Raw genomic sequence first — 20161 nt, forward strand, 5'->3', positions numbered from 1 at the left:
TAATTTTTATATTTTCAAACTAATATTTATTATAATAAATTCAAAAATATTTTATGTGATTTTTTTTAATTTTTTAAAATTTATTTATAATATAATATTTTGATTTTAATATATTAGTTTGATTTTTAATTCAAATATATTTTTTTACATAATTTACACTTTAAAAACTAATTTACTATCAATAAATATATTTTAAATTTAATAATTTAATTATATTTATTATTAAGTATATAAAATATTAAATATCACTAATATTTTATATAAAAATTATATTGAAATCATTAACTCGTGTCACTATTATAATACACATAATTATTTTGATATTTTCAAATAAAATAATATCTAATTTTTAATAATACTAAACACAATAAGATTTTAATTACTAAAAATTAATAATTTTTAATTAAATAAAATAATTTCAGATAAAAAATGATAAAATTACCTTAATAATAATATCACTTGAATGATTAAATTACTATAATGATTTTAAAAATAATATCATCAATATTTTGGTAGAAATCTCATGAAAATTTTTGTTAAAAACAAAAAATCAATTGCATTGTTTTTGGACTTGGTTATAGGGCCATTAGGAGTTATAGTATTCCAGAATAGCCCAAAACTTGGTTGATATGACAAATCTGTTAACTGTTTCAAATGTATACTAGAATATAGTGTTGGCTTGGACTTAACCCAACCTTTTTGCACAAAAGAAAAGAAACAAGAAATGGGTTTCAGCCTAAATTTTGCAACAACTGGAATTTTATTGAGGCTTATCATAAATACTTTTGGTATTTTACTATTCAAAATGGATTAATGTTCATGTTATTTTTTAAACCATCATTCAATATGATGTAATTTGTCACTTCAATGTTACATGAATGTTTATGTAGTTGTTTTGGTGATAAAAAAAGATGTGTCAATTTGATTTTAAGCACGTGGTAGTGATATGATATATTTTGTTGAATTTTTAACGATAATTGATGAAATGAAAGGATTTAGAATATTTTCAAATGATGATGGATGGAAAAAATTTTAAATTTAAAAGTTGTGGATGAAAGTGAATATTGCATAAAGGTTAAGGATAATTGGTGCATTTTACTATATCCAACATTGCAACCATTAGAGCGTTATTGCAGGAAAGACCTCTTGCCACCATCCTAGTCTTGCTAGTGCCTTCTCTTGCAGGTTCTAGAATCAAATTTTGGACCGTTAAATATTATTGACTTAACCTTTTTTTTTTTTTTTGGTTAAATGACACCAGCATTTTTTTGACTTGAAGGGCCAAAAGCCCAAAATTCCAAATTCCAAATGCTTTATATTTTATTGTAGATTTTGGAGAATCAAAATCCTATATATATTTTAGGATAGGTAGCTCAAAAGGTTAATTTGTTTCCATTTCTTAAACCCGATTAAACTCAGGTGGCAAAGGCTTGCTGCTCATCAGGTTTCAGTCAAAGCACTGATCTATATTATCACAGAAGACCATCTGGTGGGTCACAATCTACAGACAGTGGATACTGAGAAATGTATTGAAATGCTTGAATAGTCAATGAAATGACAACATTAACAAAAGCTGTGCACCCTTTAAGCTGCATCACCAAGCTGCATTGCCTTAGTGGGTCAATACAAATGTTCTTTCTGCAATATGAAGGGGTCCTAATGACTGTAATCATTTTGAAACTGAAAAACAACTATGCTGTCTCTTCATCACAATTTAAATCTAGCTAGCTTCTTGATAGCTTCATTGTATTTCTGTTATTAGACTTTTTTAGTGTCCAGTGAAATGAGACAGACAATCTGTATCTTCTGCAATTTCACAAACAGAAAGATGAAATATATATTGAATGATTGCAATCCATAATGATGAATTGTTTTACCTCTTTTGATTAATTATCTCTAAACGTGGGGATATATCTAGGAAATATGCCGTCTGTGTCATCCAATAAGTCAAAATCTTTGTCTAGTTAGGGTCTATGAAGAATGGTAATGGCTAAATCTGTCAGTCTTCATATGCATAGCGAAAGCAACTGTCCTCACTTTCTCATAAGGGCCGTACAATCGACAACAAAGCTTAAAAGCAGGCATTGAGAATGAAAGGGGGGCCTAATCTAACAAGCCTCTATGAAGCAAACCTGCAGGCAAGCTAATATCTAAAACGACCACTAGAGCTAAACCAATACGGTATCTAAAGAACCCGATACTTAGTTCAGTTTGTTCATCTAGCAAGGTGGCACGTGGCAAGTTTATGTTCAAATTCAAATCCCATCACCTGCAACCTTGTTTTCTATTCCCAACCTTTGGCTTGCGACCTTCTTTGTGAAAAAAATGGCAAACAAATGTTCCAGAAAAATACTACCATTTTTACACTGCAGAGCATAACAGGTAACATGCAAGATAGTTCAGGAATTTATCTCTGTTCAATCCTTTCCATTTAATCAGCAGCCAATTTTCATGTGCATGATTTGTTGGGTGGTCTATCTAATTAATTATTCAGATATTAATCATGACTTTTTTTCCTGTAATCCACGTATGTCATAATTAACCACTTAAAATATCCTGATCCATGGTTAAGTCCTTTCTAAGTGATGTCTTTAATTAATGGTAGAGATCCTTAATGGTGGAGCCTTTTGCTATACAGTTATTCTTAATGGTTGAGCCTTTTCCTATTAGGTGTAAACTCTTTTGATGGCAGTCTATCACATGAGACTGTTAGATTGATTTTGATTTAAGTCTTCATGAATAGCTGAACATTATGTTAATTTATATGGAGCTAATTACAACCTTATTCTTATGCTGACCAAATATGTTGATCGACCTTTGCAGTAAAATCGGCATGTAAGGTTGGAAGGGGTAGTAACACCCCCCTCCCCCCCCCCCCCCCCCCCCCCCCAAGGAGATGTAGAGGGCTAAACCATTGGGATAAAATTTTATATGTAATAATATTAAGGAAGGATATTTTGAGTTTTTTGCACATGTAAATCACTCTAATTATGCTTCTATGTAAAGGACTGTCGATTTAAGAGTTTATAATTGCGATTTTAATCCTTTTTCCTTCATAGTGACAAAATATGCAACAGCTACAAAGTGAACGTAATTCTCACATTAAGAGTGAATCATTCCAACACTTGTTTTATTATCGTTTTCTGAAGATAAGGCTTTAATCTAACGATTTAAGTTCAAGTCTACAGGTAGGACCTGTGAAAATCAAACATGGTTTACAACTGAGAGCGATTTTCTTTTGGCTTGTGGGCACGGACAGATTCACATACTAATTCGCAAATCTTTGATTGAAGTTTAATTAATGAAAGAGCCTTTTCAATCAATTGTTAAAGGATTAATATATCTGCTCAAAACAATTTTTTTTCTGCAGTTTCTATTAAAATGTCTTATAAGGTGTTGATTGCTTCATTTGCATATTTCCTCCAGGAAGGTCTCTCCCCAATCCTGTGCTCCTGAAAAGACTTAGACCAACAAGAAATTTGGCTGTATATGACATCTAGCTAATTGATGCAAAGCAATAACTTCATTGAACCTGAAACTTAATTCAGTTGGTTCATACAGTCATTCTTTTCTTAAGAGGTGACATCAGTTTGGATTCCAAGTCAAATGCTGTGGTTTTCTTTGTAAAAAATAAAGCAGCAAGTACTCGAGCTCAAAATCAACAGAAAAAATGAAGAGATTAGACTTCTAGCTTGTAAAAGCAACACAATCTTCAGCTAGTTTGGTACAATTCATGATAAAGTGTATGGAAAAACATCTCGGTCGTTGTAATGCTCTGAGTTGAATGCACATTATGACATTATTCTGAGGCGCAGATCAACTTAAGGATGCCATCGGTAACCAATTTCAAGCTTTGACAACCAATCCTAATAGATTTCTTTGATTCTAAGAAATATAAAGTCCCACGTCACTGTGAAATGACTAGCAAATTAAGTGAATATGCCTCCTTAAGACGTGGACTAGTATTGTACGTACATGATTCTTCGGGCAGATGGATTGAATTATTCCGGGGATGCCGATTTTGTCAATGAACTGCTGATGATTCCATGCTCAGGGGTGACAAAGTCTAGCAAAACAATGAGGGAGAATGGGGCAAATAATTAATGTCACCAACAATTTGATTTGCATTGGACCCTCTTAAAGTGGAGGGATATGATGGAACCTTTTTCTGTTCTTTTTCCTAATCGATTCAGGAACCTGAGAATGGATGGAGTAGAAATGTTGGATTTGAGTCTGTCCTTAAGCAGTGTATTGATGACTTTGGTGAACCAAAAAACAGCATTAGCGTACAACTCTAAAAGTAGTGGTTCCAAAAGAACAATGTTGATTTGTCATTCCTGATACCTTGTGGGATTGAAATGTTTGAAATTACTGTCTAATATCCTTCTCTGGGTCATAGAGAAACAACTCTTTTCATTTTGATGCTTGAATATTTTTTCTGAAGCAAAAGAACAAGTGCTAAACTCGTAGTTCCAATGATCAGGATTCAGTCCCTGACTACCTCAAATACTAAAAATCAAAAGGATGGAATAAAACAAATCTTTCTCAAAAGATTTTTGGTTAATTAAATTCAGAGGATGTTCTTTTAATTGTCTTTAGTTACTTGCCATGGTATCTTTTTTAGCAATGTTACGTTTCCTTAGGAACAGTAATTTTAGGTTTCAAAAGTGACAGCGATTGAAACAAGGGCTCTGTTTCAAGGCACGTTATGCTTCTGTTTGCAGATCAGTCAGGGTCATTGCAGATCTCCTGGGCCAATGAACAATAGTATTGGGATGGTGTTCAACAGCTGATACTTTTCGGGTCATGTACCTAGTTCTTTTATATCTTATATATGCTAGATTTGACTCTACTTTGGTTCAGACTTAGTGCCAAACTGCCAATATGGCATGCCATGTTTTTTGGTCAGAAAAGGAACATTCATAAAAACAGGCAATTAAGAGTTCACAGCAGTGGCTTGAAGAGCCCCATTAGAGCAGCTCCTGGTATACATAATACCATATCAATCCCCTAACACATTAAGCTTAATACAATCAGGGGCGCTGGAAAACAGAAGCAGAATTTGAAACAGGATTTAGAACATGATACCATGCCAAGTTGGAGTTCTAGAGTTTGAAATTTTGTAAAGAAGTGGATAATTATTCATCTAAGTGAAGAATTTGAAAGGGGAATTTGTTCTTTAGTTCTTGAAAAGATCCTACTTCTGCCTCCTTTTTTTTCCTAAATGATTAATAGTAATTCATTACTAACATTCAAGGCGATATCTGCCAACTATCCGCTGACATTTATATATTAAGAGATTTCAAGTTGAACCCATATATTATTGTATTATTATAAGGGATATAGCGGAAAGTATTGATTGCGATTAGGATTTTCGTCTTTGACAACCTCAAATATAAAAAAAAAAAAGACAAATAGCATTTTCATTGATGAAAATTTGTAATTGGAGTTCATGTTTGCAATCTATTGGCCCATATATTTATTTCACATGGGTATATGAAAAAGAAATGAAAAAGAAAGGCCATAGACTCAAATTGTACAGGAAAGTGTGGAATCTTCTGCTAGTTGGTTAAAGATTATCGGGTTGGTCACTCTTGTATTGCTTTCAGTTCAATGCACACGACTCTAAGCTGCAGTCGCCAGGCCTTTCAATCACAGTATCAGCAAAATCGAGTGCTTCAATTTCAAGAAAAAAAGGTGTAAATTCTAGCCTACAATTGTCAACATGATATGACTAACAATTTAGCCAATAGCCTCTCCAAACGTAGCCTAATTTTTTAGCATGATTAGCAAAGCACCATGGTCTGAATCTAGTAGAAATGCACTGCTTAGAGTGACATGGTCTGACATATCACACGAGGGAAATGCAGGGCATGATCAAATTCTAACTTGGGTTTGGACCCCCATAAAGTGGAGGGATGGACCCTTTTCAAGTCCTTTTCTCTGACCGATTCAGGAACTTGGAAATAATGGAGTAGAAACATATACATATATTAGATTTGAAGCGATTCCTTTAGCAGTGTCTATCTGTTGATGACTTCGGTGGGAAAAAAACAGCATTGCTTTCAGTTCAATGCACACGACTCTAAGCTGCAGTCGCCAGGCCTTTCAATCACAGTATCAGCAAAATCGAGTGCTTCAATTTCAAGAATAAAAGGTGTAAATTCTAGCCTACAATTGAAAACATGATATGACTAACAATTTAGCCAATAGCCTCTCCAAACGTAGCCTAATTTTTTAGCATGATTAGCAAGGCACCATGGTCTGAATCTAGTAGAAATGCACTGCTTAGAGTGACATGGTCTGACATATCACACGAGGGAAATGCAGGGAATGATCAAATTCTAACTTGGTTTTGGACCCTCATAAAGTGGAGGGATGGACCCTTTTCAAGTCCTTTTCTCTGACCGATTCAGGAACTTGGAAATAATGGAGTAGAAACATATACATATATTAGATTTGAAGCGATTCCTTTAGCAGTGTCTATCTGTTGATGACTTTGGTGGGAAAAAAGCAGCATTAACTTGCAGAGATCAATAGTGCTGGTTCCACACAGCTCTCTTCATATTTGTTATCTCTTGTATCTTTGTGGGGATGTTGTTATAGAATTAGGCAATGTCACATGCATGGTTTCTAAAATGAAAATTTCATGATTGCTTTTCGAGGTAAGTCGTCGAATCGAGCTGCCAATGGAATTAGACAATATTTGTAAATTTTTTTTTTGTAATTAAAAAATTTTAAATTTCGCCTGATGCACAAGTTAACCGATTAAATATATGGCTAATAAAAAGAACTCACATCAAATTTTTGGTGGGTTTCAACTTGGAAGCCATAAAAGCACCTTAAAAGGTGAAACCAAGTCAAAGGGGTTGTGACCAATTAATTTGGGATTCATATCCATCATAATAATTTTCCAAGTAATTTTCGAAATTTTTATTGACACTTAGTTGAAAGCACTAAAGCACTTTATAACATCAAATAGGGGAAATTTTATGTGAACTTAAAGAGGCTTTTTACAAACTATGATGTAAAAAGAGAATAATTAGTAAAAAGAGGAGACTCTTTTCACCTTCATAGTTGAAAAAAAAAAAAAACATATCATGTGGATTTCACATCGCATTGCTTATAAAATGGGCGAATTTCCAATTAAATTGAACACCAAAACATCCATAAATAAAGAAAAAAAAAGGGCAAAAAGACTGATGACCCTCAATATATATAGGAAAATGGCTCAAATGGGAAGTGACTAGGACATCATTAAAGAAAGAAATTAAAAACCAAAAAAAAAAAAAGAAAAAATTATATTGTATTTGCCCTATTGTGAACATATTTATTTTTTAGGTCTTAGATTTCTCCTAGTGATTTGAGGGTTTTATCATGAATGGTTTGACAATGATTTGATTGGTAATATATGTATATATATATATTGGAGTGAAAGATTGGGGTAGACCCTAAAAAATTTAATGCCTAATTTAGCCAAAAAAATGTAAAAAAAAAAAAAAAGTGAACATTGAAGAGAGGAGAAGAAGAAACTTGGTGGTTTCAAACGTAATGGAAACGTCAGAAAAAGTTGAGTTAAGAATTGGCGGCAATTCCCTTTAGCCTTTGATGATAATTCCATTTTCTCTCTGCTGATCCCACTTTTGACTTTAAACAAACAACAAAGCAGAGTTTGTTAAAATTTTCATGGTAAATGACTTAATTGATATGACTTTGATTCATCTTTGGGTCGCCTTTGTTATGGTTTCAATATTGAAAATATTACTTGTATCAACAGAAATCAAATAGTTCAAAATTTTTTATTTGCCAAAATAAATAGTTCTAAATTTTAATCATAGTTTTTTTTTATATGATATTAAAATTTTTTTTTAATTGCATAAATTACGCAATCTATTTATGAATTTGTATGATTTTGATTTTAAGTTAGGAATCAAAATGAAACATGACGAAAATATTACGGACTACCAACGTTGCAAATATTACTCGCAACAAGGGCAAAAGAAATAAAGAGCACGTTCAGTGCTCAAAATGACCAACCACAAGAACAATTATGATCACTTAGGGCGTCGCCGATTCAGGATTTTTTAACGGGGTGTTTAATTATTATAGTGGGTGTCCATTGACTATTATATGTTGCTTGTTTATGGGTTGTGATTAGAATTGAAAATAAAAAATATGATACGATAACATGATATAAATACGATATAAAAATAAGATAAAAGTAATATAATTTAAAATTATAATAATTATTATATATGAATTTAAAAAAATAAAAAATATATTTTATATTTTTATATCGATATGAATTAAAATATGTAATTTTCATATAAACATAATACGAATATATAAATTTTAATATTTTACATAATCTAAATATACGTATTATCAAATTTAGTCGTGAGTGGATATTGAATAATAGTGATGCATGGATCAGGATATTAAGAAAGATATGTATAGAAAAAAAATTTTATTCAAATTTTTTATTATTTTTCAAAATTTCAGGTGTTTAGTAGAAAATTTTCATTTAAATTTTTTCCTATTTTGCAAATTTTGGTATGTCCGTAAACACTTAATCACTCTATTTACATCTACCACTGCATCCAAGTAACCTTGAAGGCCCTCATTTAAGTAAACAAAATTAATTAACACTTCTCCACCCGATTACTTTAGTCAACAATTACATGATTTATTATTAAAATATTAAAATTTTAATTTTAATGATCAAAATTTAAATATTAATAACTTTAAATACCGAAAAAAATTACGTTATCGAATCAAATCTAATTCATTGTAGCAAGCGTAATCACTAGGAGTTTGTTGATATAGTTACAAACTTTGCATCGATTATATTTCTGTTGACAACGATTTTGGAAGTTAATTCCACAAGCTTTTTTGCCTTATCTTTTTACAGCAAACGTATCTATATTGATTTTCTGTTTGTGAATGATTTGGTGCTTTTTTTTTACTTTTCCTTTTTATAAGAGCTTTTCCCTTTAATTTTTTCCTAAAGTAAAAGTGAAAATAGTGAAATTATACGATATCTTAGGTCTTTAGCTTTTTTTTTTTTCTAAAAAATTTTATCTTAGATATTATCAAAAAATATTTTAACTCAATTGATCCACGCAAATTATAATCATTTTTAAAATATGACATTCAACAGGTCTGAAATTTAAATTTTATTATTGTAATTTTTTTTATATTTAAATTACGATATTTTTTATTCAAGAAATGAGTGATTCGGAGCCGAATACAAAAAAATGTAAAATTTAATTTTGCTAAAATCAAGTAAATATTAATTTGTTCCCTAAAATATTTAAAGCTAGAAGATGTTATAAGATATCATCTAAACAAAAGCATTACTAAAAGAAAATGAGGCAAACCATTTTATTTTTAATTTTTGTTTCTCTGTTCTTTCGCTTTCGGCCTAATTCTCTTCCTATCCTATCTTTTTATTTTGCTTATGTGTTTTTCCATACAAATCCGAATCTAAACTTTTGAATCCATTGAACTTTTTTGGTGGGATTTGAGAAGAAATAATTTAGTAATTTCAAATAGAAAAAGGTTCACATCAAATTGATTCCTTTCATTTTTTTTTTTTTCTCTTTCTCTCTATGGAGAGGATTTGCATTGGACAAATCTTTTTGATAATGGATGCTTTACTATTTGAAAAACATAAGACATTCTTGTGGATAAGTGAAAAACCCAAGACTTAGGTTGGTTGCTACTTTGTACCTTCAACAAAAATTGAAAGTTACTTTCTTATTAAGTTTTAATTAAAGTAAATACTGCAATACTAATATTGTATTGGTTGAATTAGTTTCAAGTAAATAAAAGAAGCAATTCATTTATAATACGGTTTCTAGCAAGTTTGGAGTTCAAATATTAGTAATTGAATTTTTTTTTTAAATTGTAACCCTTTTATAAAAAATTTAAAATCATATTTTACACTAAAAAATTTAGGAATATATGGCAACATAGCAGGTATTCGTCATTTTTTTTATATTCAAATCCATTTAATATCTATAATATCCGAATCCATTTAAATATCTATTTAAATTTAATATCACTATTCAAATCAGAATCTGTTTGAATAAGTACTATCTATTTAAATATTTGAATTTGTTACAATATCCGTTTATTTAAATTTTTTATCAAAATATAAACTAAATAAGAATTTATTTAAAATTCAAATTCACTCTTAATTAATAATAAATAAAATTATTTTTTAAAGTTTGAAACCTTCTACAAATATAAAATTCTATATATTTTACATATACATATGGGTAACATATTCATATATGGATTATAATACTCATTACAATTTACTAAAACTTAAATGGATTTGGATATTTGATATTAAGGGAATATTATCCGTATCCGTTCTGAACTTATCACGGATAATAAATCTTTTATCTGAATTCATTAATTATTCATTTATAACTATCTGAATCCGATATAAACGAATTGGATAATGATAGATATCCGTTTACCTTTTTTTTGTGCTAAGGAGAGATATCCGTTTATTTATTATTCATTGTCATCTCTACAAAAATTTGACTCACTGATAAATGCATAGTGACAAATAAATGTATCTATTATTCAAGAATTAAATTTTGATTCTTCATTCATTCAAATCAAAAGAAAGAAATTTTGAATTCTACTTTCAATTGGCATTCACAAAAATCAAATTTTGATTTTTTTGATTGTATTTTAAAATGTTTCTTTAATGTTTACAGCCAAATTAGTTGTTAATTTACTTTTTACTAAGAATGATAAAACTTAGAAGTGATAGCAAAATTTAGTTTCTAATTTATTTAATTTTTTAGCCTTAATACTTAACTTACCTTTTCTTTTTTGGCATCTGTTTGGTTTGCTTAACTAAAGAATAATTAAGAGAAGTGTTACATATCACTAAAAGTTGTGTTGTTTAACCTTACATATTATCACTAAATTAGATGATATTATCTTATTAATGAGCAAATATAAACCCCTAAAATAAATATACAAAAATTAATTTTTTTTAAAAAAATTTAATCATTAATGAAGTAGTATCATTGATTCACTTTATTAATAAGATGACATCATTTAATATTTTGATAGTTTATAAAATCTATGCATTGATAATACATTAAATATAAATCTATACACAATATATGTTTAGGTCACTAAAATTTCCTATTAAGTTCAAGTTCCACTCTTTTTTTGAAATTTTCTAATTTTATATACTTTTTTTCTAATTATAGCTTATTCAAACTATTATTCTCAATAAAAAAAGCTAAAATTATAAAACAATCTATGAATTTTATTATTTTATTTAGATAAACATCTATACATTTATTATATCTAAGTAAGTCTTTAACCTTCAATTTATATCTAAATAAACTTTCAACTTTTAATTTGCATCTAAATTGTTTTTTTTTTCTTTTACATAAATCAATATTTTATTTGAAATAAGAGTTTATTTAGGTACAAATTAAAAAAATAAAATAGTTCAAATATTTTTTAATATTTTAGCTTAAAAAAACTCAAAATTTTTTGCTACACTTTCAATATGTATACATATGTACAAGATGAAACAATTAGACCTCAAAATACTATGAAAATACATAATTTTGCTAAATAATTCAAATTCTGAAGAGAGGAGACAGAAATAATACAGACTTTGAAAAAAAAAAAAAACATATTTCATTCATATTGTCGGGATCATTATATTTTCAAAGTAGATATTATTATCTAAACATATAACCCATTATACAAAAAATCATCTTAGTGTCTATGTAGACGTCACAATAATTGAATATCGGCAAGTTCATGGGTACTGCCACCATAAATAGCAATAATATAGTATTAAAATTTTTTTTAATTTAGAATCTTTCGATGTTCAGTAATCACTTTAAATTTCGATTTAATTAGAGTTGAATAAGATCGAATCTTATAAAATATATTTTACAATTAAATTTTAGATATAAAACGAATTTTTCGAAGTAGTGGGAGCATTCCAATTGAATTACCAAATGTGATCTAAGTAAATTTCTCGATCAACAATTTCAAAACCAAAAAAAAAAAAAAGAAAGGAAAGGAAATTGAATTATGTTAAATGGCCCACAATTGACGTTTGCACCAAAGGAATGAATGAGTTGATAGAAATATTTTGATTCTTTTTTTTTTTTTGGTGCTATAAAGTTTACTTTTTTGAGCGGTCGAGATGTTTGCTGGATATGTAGGTGCAAACACAGGATTTAAGCTTTGCTTTGTTCTTCTCTTCTGAACTATATAAGTCGAAAGTGTTTTATAGGCCATCCAAAAATAAAAATTAAACTTTATAAAACTATGAATAAATATTTATACTTTTATAGACTCTCTAGCTATATACAAAGTAAAATAAATGTTCAAGCTATCAATCTAGGTTTGTAGGCCCGACCAAATTTGAGATGGTCTATATATATAATTTTAGGTCTGAATTTAATCAATTAAATTATTTTATCAATAAATAATATAATAAATAAATGGATGGATTACGGTAGGCAGTCAAGCTTGACTTTCTAAAACAAGTTCAATCTATTCCACTCAAGGACACTTGTATATTAGATTTTTTTTTAATTTTATATGTAATTAACAAACAATATACATAGAATATTATTTAAGTTTATAAAAATTCTAATTTACCAATAAATAGTTGATTTAATTAGTTAAGACTCATCCTTTTTTATAAAAAAATTTTGAGATTGAATCTTATCGGTGATTATTTGTTAAAGTTATCTTGAATACACATCCTGTAATAATTTATTTTAGATTGTCTGATATAGCACATCTTGTTTTAACTTAAGTGATTGAGTAATATATTTATCTCTAAATTTTTATACAACCAAAAAAATAGAAATTTCTAATTTGATTATTATTATTATTATTGAGAGAAAGAGAACTCAATTAGTAATTTTGTTTAGAAATTCAAACACCAATTTGTAAATAAAAAGATAAATGTGTTTATCGTGGAGTAAAAAATTCATATGCATTGAATTTATTTTTTGCTATAAAGATAATTTGGAAAAGTCAAAGATCTAATTAAAGAATAAAGAAAAAAAAAAAAAAGAAATGAAGAAGGGGAAGAGCAAAATTGTTTAACCTCCCAATTGAGACACTACGTGCTAAATATGAAAGATATGGAAAACGTGGAGGAGTAATTAATAAATAGTCATAAATATATAACTAGATAAACTTTCTTTTGGCGCAAACATTCTTTTTTCTTTTTGAGGATAAGATTTTTGTTTTTATTCAATCTTGACCTCCGAATAACAATGATTATCCCATCAACTGTTTCATCTAACCCAATTAAATTCGAAAATAATGTCAATGAAAAGAATTTTGAGCAAAGAGCCGTCATGCAATCTTGTAGGGTCGAGAGAGCAAAAATTTCAATTGCAAAATTTATGATAAACTTCTCAAAAAGTCATAAGAAAATTTGCACTTTTTTTCTATTAAAATTAAAATTTAAAATCTTTAATTTTGAAATCGATTTTAATATCACTGTTTAGTTGATAGTCTTTATTGCTTGGATGAATACAATCCAATCTAAGAAGGATTTTTTTCATAGGTTTGTGTTTTTTTGTGGAAATAAATTAATTAAAACAAAAGAAAAAATCTTACAATACGCGTTCTCATTGTCAAAATTTTTGGATTCTTTTGAAGAGATATAGATAATCTTCATGGGATTTTTTTTTTCTTAAATGAGCAAAATGAGTGAGAATGCAACTACCCCATTGATTTCTGATCAAATTTTGTCTCTTTTTAAAATAAGATAAACACTGCAAAACTTCAAAGTCAAAACAAAGATTTTGGAGAGATATATCGCCCACCATGTACAAGTAAAGAAAAATTCCTTTGACAAACTATTAGTAATGGAAAATTGAAGAATAAACAGTAACCTTGAGTGATACTAAATTAAGGGAAAATTAATGTGCATTATTATATATAAATAAGGGTCCACTACCTTGACTATGATAGACCAGCCGACATATAAAAAATGTAATATTGGTAGCATTCATGGAATAAGAATATTGCTAAAATGTTTGATTGTCTGACTATTTATAAGATATAGAATATGAACAAAGAAAATTTAAACTACACTTAGGTTTCCAATTCCTAGTCTCCCTTCCTTAGATTTCTTGCTACTCATGTATTAAGATGATTCATGGATTAATGGAACAAATTCCTACATACTCTTTTGACAAACTAATTAATTATCATGATATTTTGCTTATAACAATCATGTCATATATTGGTATATTATTGAATTTTTAATTTTAGTGATTATGGTTTAATACTCGACAATTTAAAGTACCAAAAAGAATATCATTATACTTGTTGAATCAAAATTTAAACCCTAATCAAAACTCGAACCCTTTACTTTAGGAACTCCAAGTATTAATTTGTTAAGAAATTCCCTTTAAAATAAGTAATCATTGGTTAATTATTTCAATTATTTTGGCCTAGGAAGTTACTAGCTTATCTTTGTCTATAATTAGCCTAGCTAGAAAAAGAAATTGACTTAATAAAAGAAAGAATCAGATATGTAATCTATGATATCTTATAGTCTCTTGATTGTTCATCTTATTTTCTTTGCTTTAGGAAGAAAATATAACCTAGATTTTCCAGTAAAAAATCACAAATATTTAGATATTTTTCATATTTAGGTTGCTTTATTAATTTCCCTTTTTGAATGGGTTAAGTTTGGTAAGAGTATATATTAATAAAGACTTTTTTTTTAATTTTGGAAAAAAAATTTGAATCCAACTTTTAAAATAACGAGACAAAAAATTTGGGATTTAATTTGATGGTTCGTCCACCTCTTTTAGAAATTAAATTTCTATAATGTTGAGGTTCAATTTCTAGCAATTGTAATTTTTTTTTTTAATTTTCTCTAAACTTAATCGTCCTTTGTAAAAATAAAAAATCGCGAAATACATGTGTTTTTTTAAGGTAATAATATTGGGATATTTTTTATTAAGTAGTCTGCTACACGTAGTGGCAAAGTGGATCGTACAGCATAATTTAAAAAGGTTAGGACTCAAATGCCCAAAGCCTATAATCTTTGGCATATATAAATTGGACCAACCGTCCTAGGTCATCCCAACTTTTTCATTTGGTTCCTCTCCCCAATTTCCTAGTTCCAACTCTTCGACATGGATAGCTCAGTTGCTCCAGTCACCATAGACAATGACCACCAAAATTCCAGCAAGGTCACCACTCAGAAAAAGTCCTCCAGAGGAGGCTGGAACGCTGCCATTTTTGTCATCTGTAAGCAATAATCTTCTTTCTATTTTTGTGGATTCAATCTTGGGTTTCTTTTTGTTGGACAATTTTTGATGTATTGTAATTGTTCATGCAGTTGTTGAGATGGCAGAGCGATTTGCTTTCTATGGTTTGGCTGGAAACCTGATCACATATCTCACAAATAATCTTGGTCAGCCAGTTGCCACTGCTGCCAAGAACGTCAATACCTGGGTTGGGGTTTCCGCAATATTTCCTTTACTCGGAGCTTTCATTGCCGACTCATACCTTGGCCGCTTCAAGACAATCCTTGTGGCCTCTTTCATCTACTTCTTGGTAAGTTCATCTACCACTTATTACCTGTGCTACAGGCAAATAGGTTTTTAGCGACGTTATCAAAAACACCGCTAAAAGCCTTGACTATTCTCATGTCCCGAAATTTAGTTATGTTTTCTATAAAACGCTACCGTTGAGCTATATTTTCTACAGGATGAGAACCCTTTGATGGTCGTTTAAAGTAATGATGTTTCCATGTTCCAGGGAATGGTATTGTTGAGTTTATCAGTGTCAGTAATTCCTATGCATTCTCGAAAAGCTGTGTTTTTCACAGCACTTTACGTATTAGCCATAGGTGAAGGTGGGCACAAGCCCTGTGTTCAGACCTTTGCAGCTGATCAGTTCGATGAGAGCAACCCGGAAGAGAAGGCAGCCAAAAGCTCATTTTTCAACTGGTGGTACCTGGGGATTGTTACTGGGGCCTCCGTAGCCATTATTGTTGTGATTTATCTCCAGGTAAAATCAAAAACGTTACTTTCATGAATTATGACTTAAAAATTTGTGCTACAAACATTTTATTTTACCTTTTTTTTTATATATTCCAGATTTTGATTACGAAAATAAAAAATTCAGTTTTTATCAACAAATTACTTTCATTTTACCTTTTTTTTTATATATTCCAGATTTTGATTACGAAAATAAAAAATTCAGTTTTTATCAACAAATTACTTTCATTTTACCTTTTTTTTTTAATGTAAAGTTATTCTCATGCAGGATAATGTCGGTTGGACAGCAGGATTTGTGGTGTTAGCTGGGTCATTGGCAGTGGCATTGGCATTGTTTTTGATTGGAATCAAGAGGTACCGAAAGCAGCGTCCGACGGGAAGCCCGTTCACGACGTTGGCTCAGGTCTTCGTCGCGGCGGCAAAGAAGTGGCGCGTGAGTGAGACACACCGTGGCAGGGGTATTTGTTATGAGGATGATAGAGGTGGGAGCCACGTCCAAGGTCAAAGCAAGGGTTGCAAATTGGTCCGTACAAAGCAATTCAGGTAAGTGTCGGATCAAATATAAGTCAAAGTAATTCATTTGGTAAGTTAGTTTAATTAGCTAATATTGTTGGCTTGACGTGGTTACGAATCTACGATTACATAGAAACTGGACTCTTTAAAAAAAATTTTTGCTTTCAACATTATTATTTACAAATTCAAAATTTTAAAAATTTAAAATATAAATATTTTTTAAATTTAAATATTTAATTATGTTAAAACAAATTAATAATGTGATGATTTATGATACATTGATCATGTTTAACATTTATAGTGCATTAAATATATATCTATAATAAATTTGATAATTCTCCTTTTTTTTTTTACAAATTAAATTGTAATTTAAAAAATAAAAAAGAAATAAACCTCAAATTTAAAAAATTATTTTTGGAAAATTATCTTGTTAATATTAATAAAAAAATTTGATTTTTTATACAAATATTTATAGTAGATATGTTAAAGTTATAATTCAAAATATTTTAATTTTCAAGTTTAATTAAAGGATAGAATATTGAATGAAATAGAAAAAAAAAAAAAAAAGAGAATATCTACAAGAAGCATGGTCATTAAGTAAAGCAGTCTCAAGCAGTCCTTAATAAAATATTAAAATGTGAAAAAAGGTGGCTTTGTTTAATTATAAACTGCTTAACTTTCAAAGTCTTCAACTATATACGATGCAACATGCACATCACCATTAATGGCGATGATAAACATAGGGTTGGAATTTCTACTTTGATTTGTTAATTTATCTTTTGTTTTCAAGCCTTGTCAAATAAGCCAGCTAGCATTTTATATGTCAAAAACAAATAAAGAAAGGAATTAAAGTAGGGTTGGCTATAGCTAATTTATAATTGGGATCATATCCTCTAATTAATACTTTTTTTTAAAGAAATAATTTCTTCCCTAATACTTAAAAGATTCATCACTTTATCTAGAAGGAATGTACTTTTAATTAAAATTATGGTTAAAATATTAATATTTTAAATTAAATATGAAGATAAATAAAAGTTAATGAAAAATAATTTAAATAAATATTAATTATAATTCTAGTTAAAAAATGTACTATGTACTTTTGAATATCACGGAAAAAATGAATTCAAAATTTAATTTAATTAATTCATATAATTCTTTTAAAAAGATAATATTCATCTGATTTAGGATTTAAATTTTAGTATTTGTAATTTTTTTTATTTTTAAATTACGATTTCTTTATATAAAAAAATAAAATAATAAAAACATCTAAAGTAGTAGAAAGGATCATTTTCTTAATAATTTTCATACTGATCATGATTTTAATTAATTAATATAAAGGCAAAGGAATCGATGTATATCTATGTGAGATAATCACCACTCATTTAAATAAGATGAAATGAATGCTTTAGGTTTACTTTTTATTTTTTAATCATATTTTTTAACAAAAGTTTTAGCCAGTTAGTAAACCTAGATTGATGTTCACACAAATAGAATGAGATCCCATTCCCTTGCAAAATTAATTTCATCTGATCTGTTTACACAGTGTATTTATATTAAATTATTTGCCTCATGATAACCAAAATTAATCTCCATTTTCTCTCCTAATTAGTATCTGAATTTTATTTTGTGATAATTTTTTTTCAATTTTTTATTTTCAAATTATTATTGGTTAAATTTTGGAAAAAATGTTTTCAAATAAATATTTCTTAAATTTTAATTCGATTAAAAGTTTAAAATTAATTAAAAAAATTGGACTCAAAATGTCGATTTAGATTTTATTAATTCGTGAGCCATTGTTTTAATTGGGATTTAATTATTTAATTATATCTATGTTAATTTTTAAGATTCCATTGGTAGGAATAGAGGAAACAAGAGAACAGGTATTCATCTATATAATTATATTACTTGGAATTGCAGATTTTTGGATAAGGCAATGATCATTGACAACAAAGATGCATTGAGCAAAACCAGGAACCCTTGGAGGCTTTGTTCATTGAACCAAGTTGAAGAAGTTAAGCTTGTGCTTCGCCTCATCCCCATTTGGCTTGGTTGCTTAATGTTTTCTGCTGTGATAACTCAATTACACACATTTTTCACCAAGCAAGGCAGCACAATGTTGAGATCAATAGGACCCCATTTCCAAGTTCCAGCAGCAGCACTCCAAAGTCTTGTAGGCTTCACAATCCTCATCACAGTCCCAGTTTATGATCGGCTTTTCGTCCCTATAGCTCGAAAAATAACTGGACATACCTCAGGAATAACCATGCTACAAAGAATTGGTATTGGCTTGTTTGTGTCTATACTTAACATGGTTGTTGCAGGCATGGTAGAGACTGCAAGGGTTAACACTGCTAGAAAACATGGCCTAATTGACACCCCGAAAGCCGTAGTCCCAATGAGTGTGTGGTGGTTACTTCCACAGTATGTGCTCACTGGAATTGGAGATGTGTTCACCATTGTTGGATTACAAGAATTGTTCTATGATCAAATGCCTGAAGAAATGAGAAGCATTGGAGCAGCTGCTTATATAAGTGTAGTGGGAGTTGGGAGCTTTATCAACACTGCAATTATCTCTGTTGTGCAAATGGTCACTTCAAGGCATGGGAATGTATGGTTGGGAGATAATCTCAACCGAGCACATCTTAATTACTTCTATTGGGTATTGGCAGGGTTGAGTGCTATCAATTTGTGTTTTTTTATGTGGATTGCTAATGGTTTTGTGTACAAAAACGTTGAAAATGATGAAACAAGTGTGGGGAAAGAGTTGGAAATGGAAGATTATTTGGAGGTAAAAGTGTGAAGCTGAAGGGTATTTGGCTCATCGGCACTTTTAATGCCAACAAATTTAAAATTCAAATGTCATAACTAGTAAGTTCTTATCATATATTTGGGTTAAGAGATCTTTTGTAACAAAAAAAAAAAAAAGGGTATTTGGATGTAAAAATACTAATATATATATACTATACTAGGAAGTAAGATTCTCAAAAGTTTAAATGAAAAAATAGTTGAGTTTTTATCTGTTAGGTCTCCTTTTAAATCAGCCCAATCTATACTTCTTCTTTTTTATGAATTTATGAGGATTTCCAATTTTAAATTTTTAATTTATCCTTAAGCCCCTCATATTCTATTATTTACCTGGTTGAAAAAAAATTATCTACATAAATTCTCTCGAACTCGTAATTTTCAAGTATTAACTTTAATTACATGTTTATTGATCTAAGAGACAGTCCTCGGCTAAGGATTTCCTGTCTTATTTTCAAAGCAAGTATACATTTTAATTTTTGGTAATTGAAAATTAAGGAAAGAGAAGGTTACCTTCTAATATCTAATTTTGGCTAATTGATCAAAAGCAAAGACATTGGTAAAATTATTTTAGCAAAATATTTAAACACATTTTAATTTTAAATTCAATTAAAAATACATTAATCACTATTAAATAAAATAGTAGATATATCTACCGGGAGGATCCTTTCCCCTATTATCCAAATCAAGTTAGGATCAAAGCATAATTAATATGTGATCAAAATTTTAAGTAAAATGATTGATATACAAAGTTGTTTTTTTTTTGTTCAAATTCAAAATTTTTATTTTATTTTATA

General features: G+C 29.1%; 1 protein-coding gene across 1 annotated transcript; it reads left to right on the forward strand.

Moving 5' to 3' along the window:
• The first annotated feature begins 15114 nt into the window (after positions 1-15114).
• LOC111309647 (Major facilitator superfamily protein) lies at positions 15115-19578 on the forward strand. Its single transcript, XM_022908647.2, has 5 exons — positions 15115-15294; positions 15386-15603; positions 15808-16059; positions 16318-16592; positions 18480-19578. The coding sequence occupies exons 1-5, from the start codon at positions 15180-15182 to the stop codon at positions 19360-19362; spliced, it is 1743 nt and encodes a 580-aa protein (XP_022764382.2). The 5' UTR covers positions 15115-15179; the 3' UTR covers positions 19363-19578.
• Positions 19579-20161: the final 583 nt, after the last annotated feature.

Source organism: Durio zibethinus, chromosome 19 (assembly GCF_047325235.1).
Source record: "Durio zibethinus cultivar Kanyao isolate XHJ-2024 chromosome 19, ASM4732523v1, whole genome shotgun sequence".
Classification (NCBI taxonomy): Eukaryota; Viridiplantae; Streptophyta; class Magnoliopsida; order Malvales; family Malvaceae; genus Durio; species Durio zibethinus.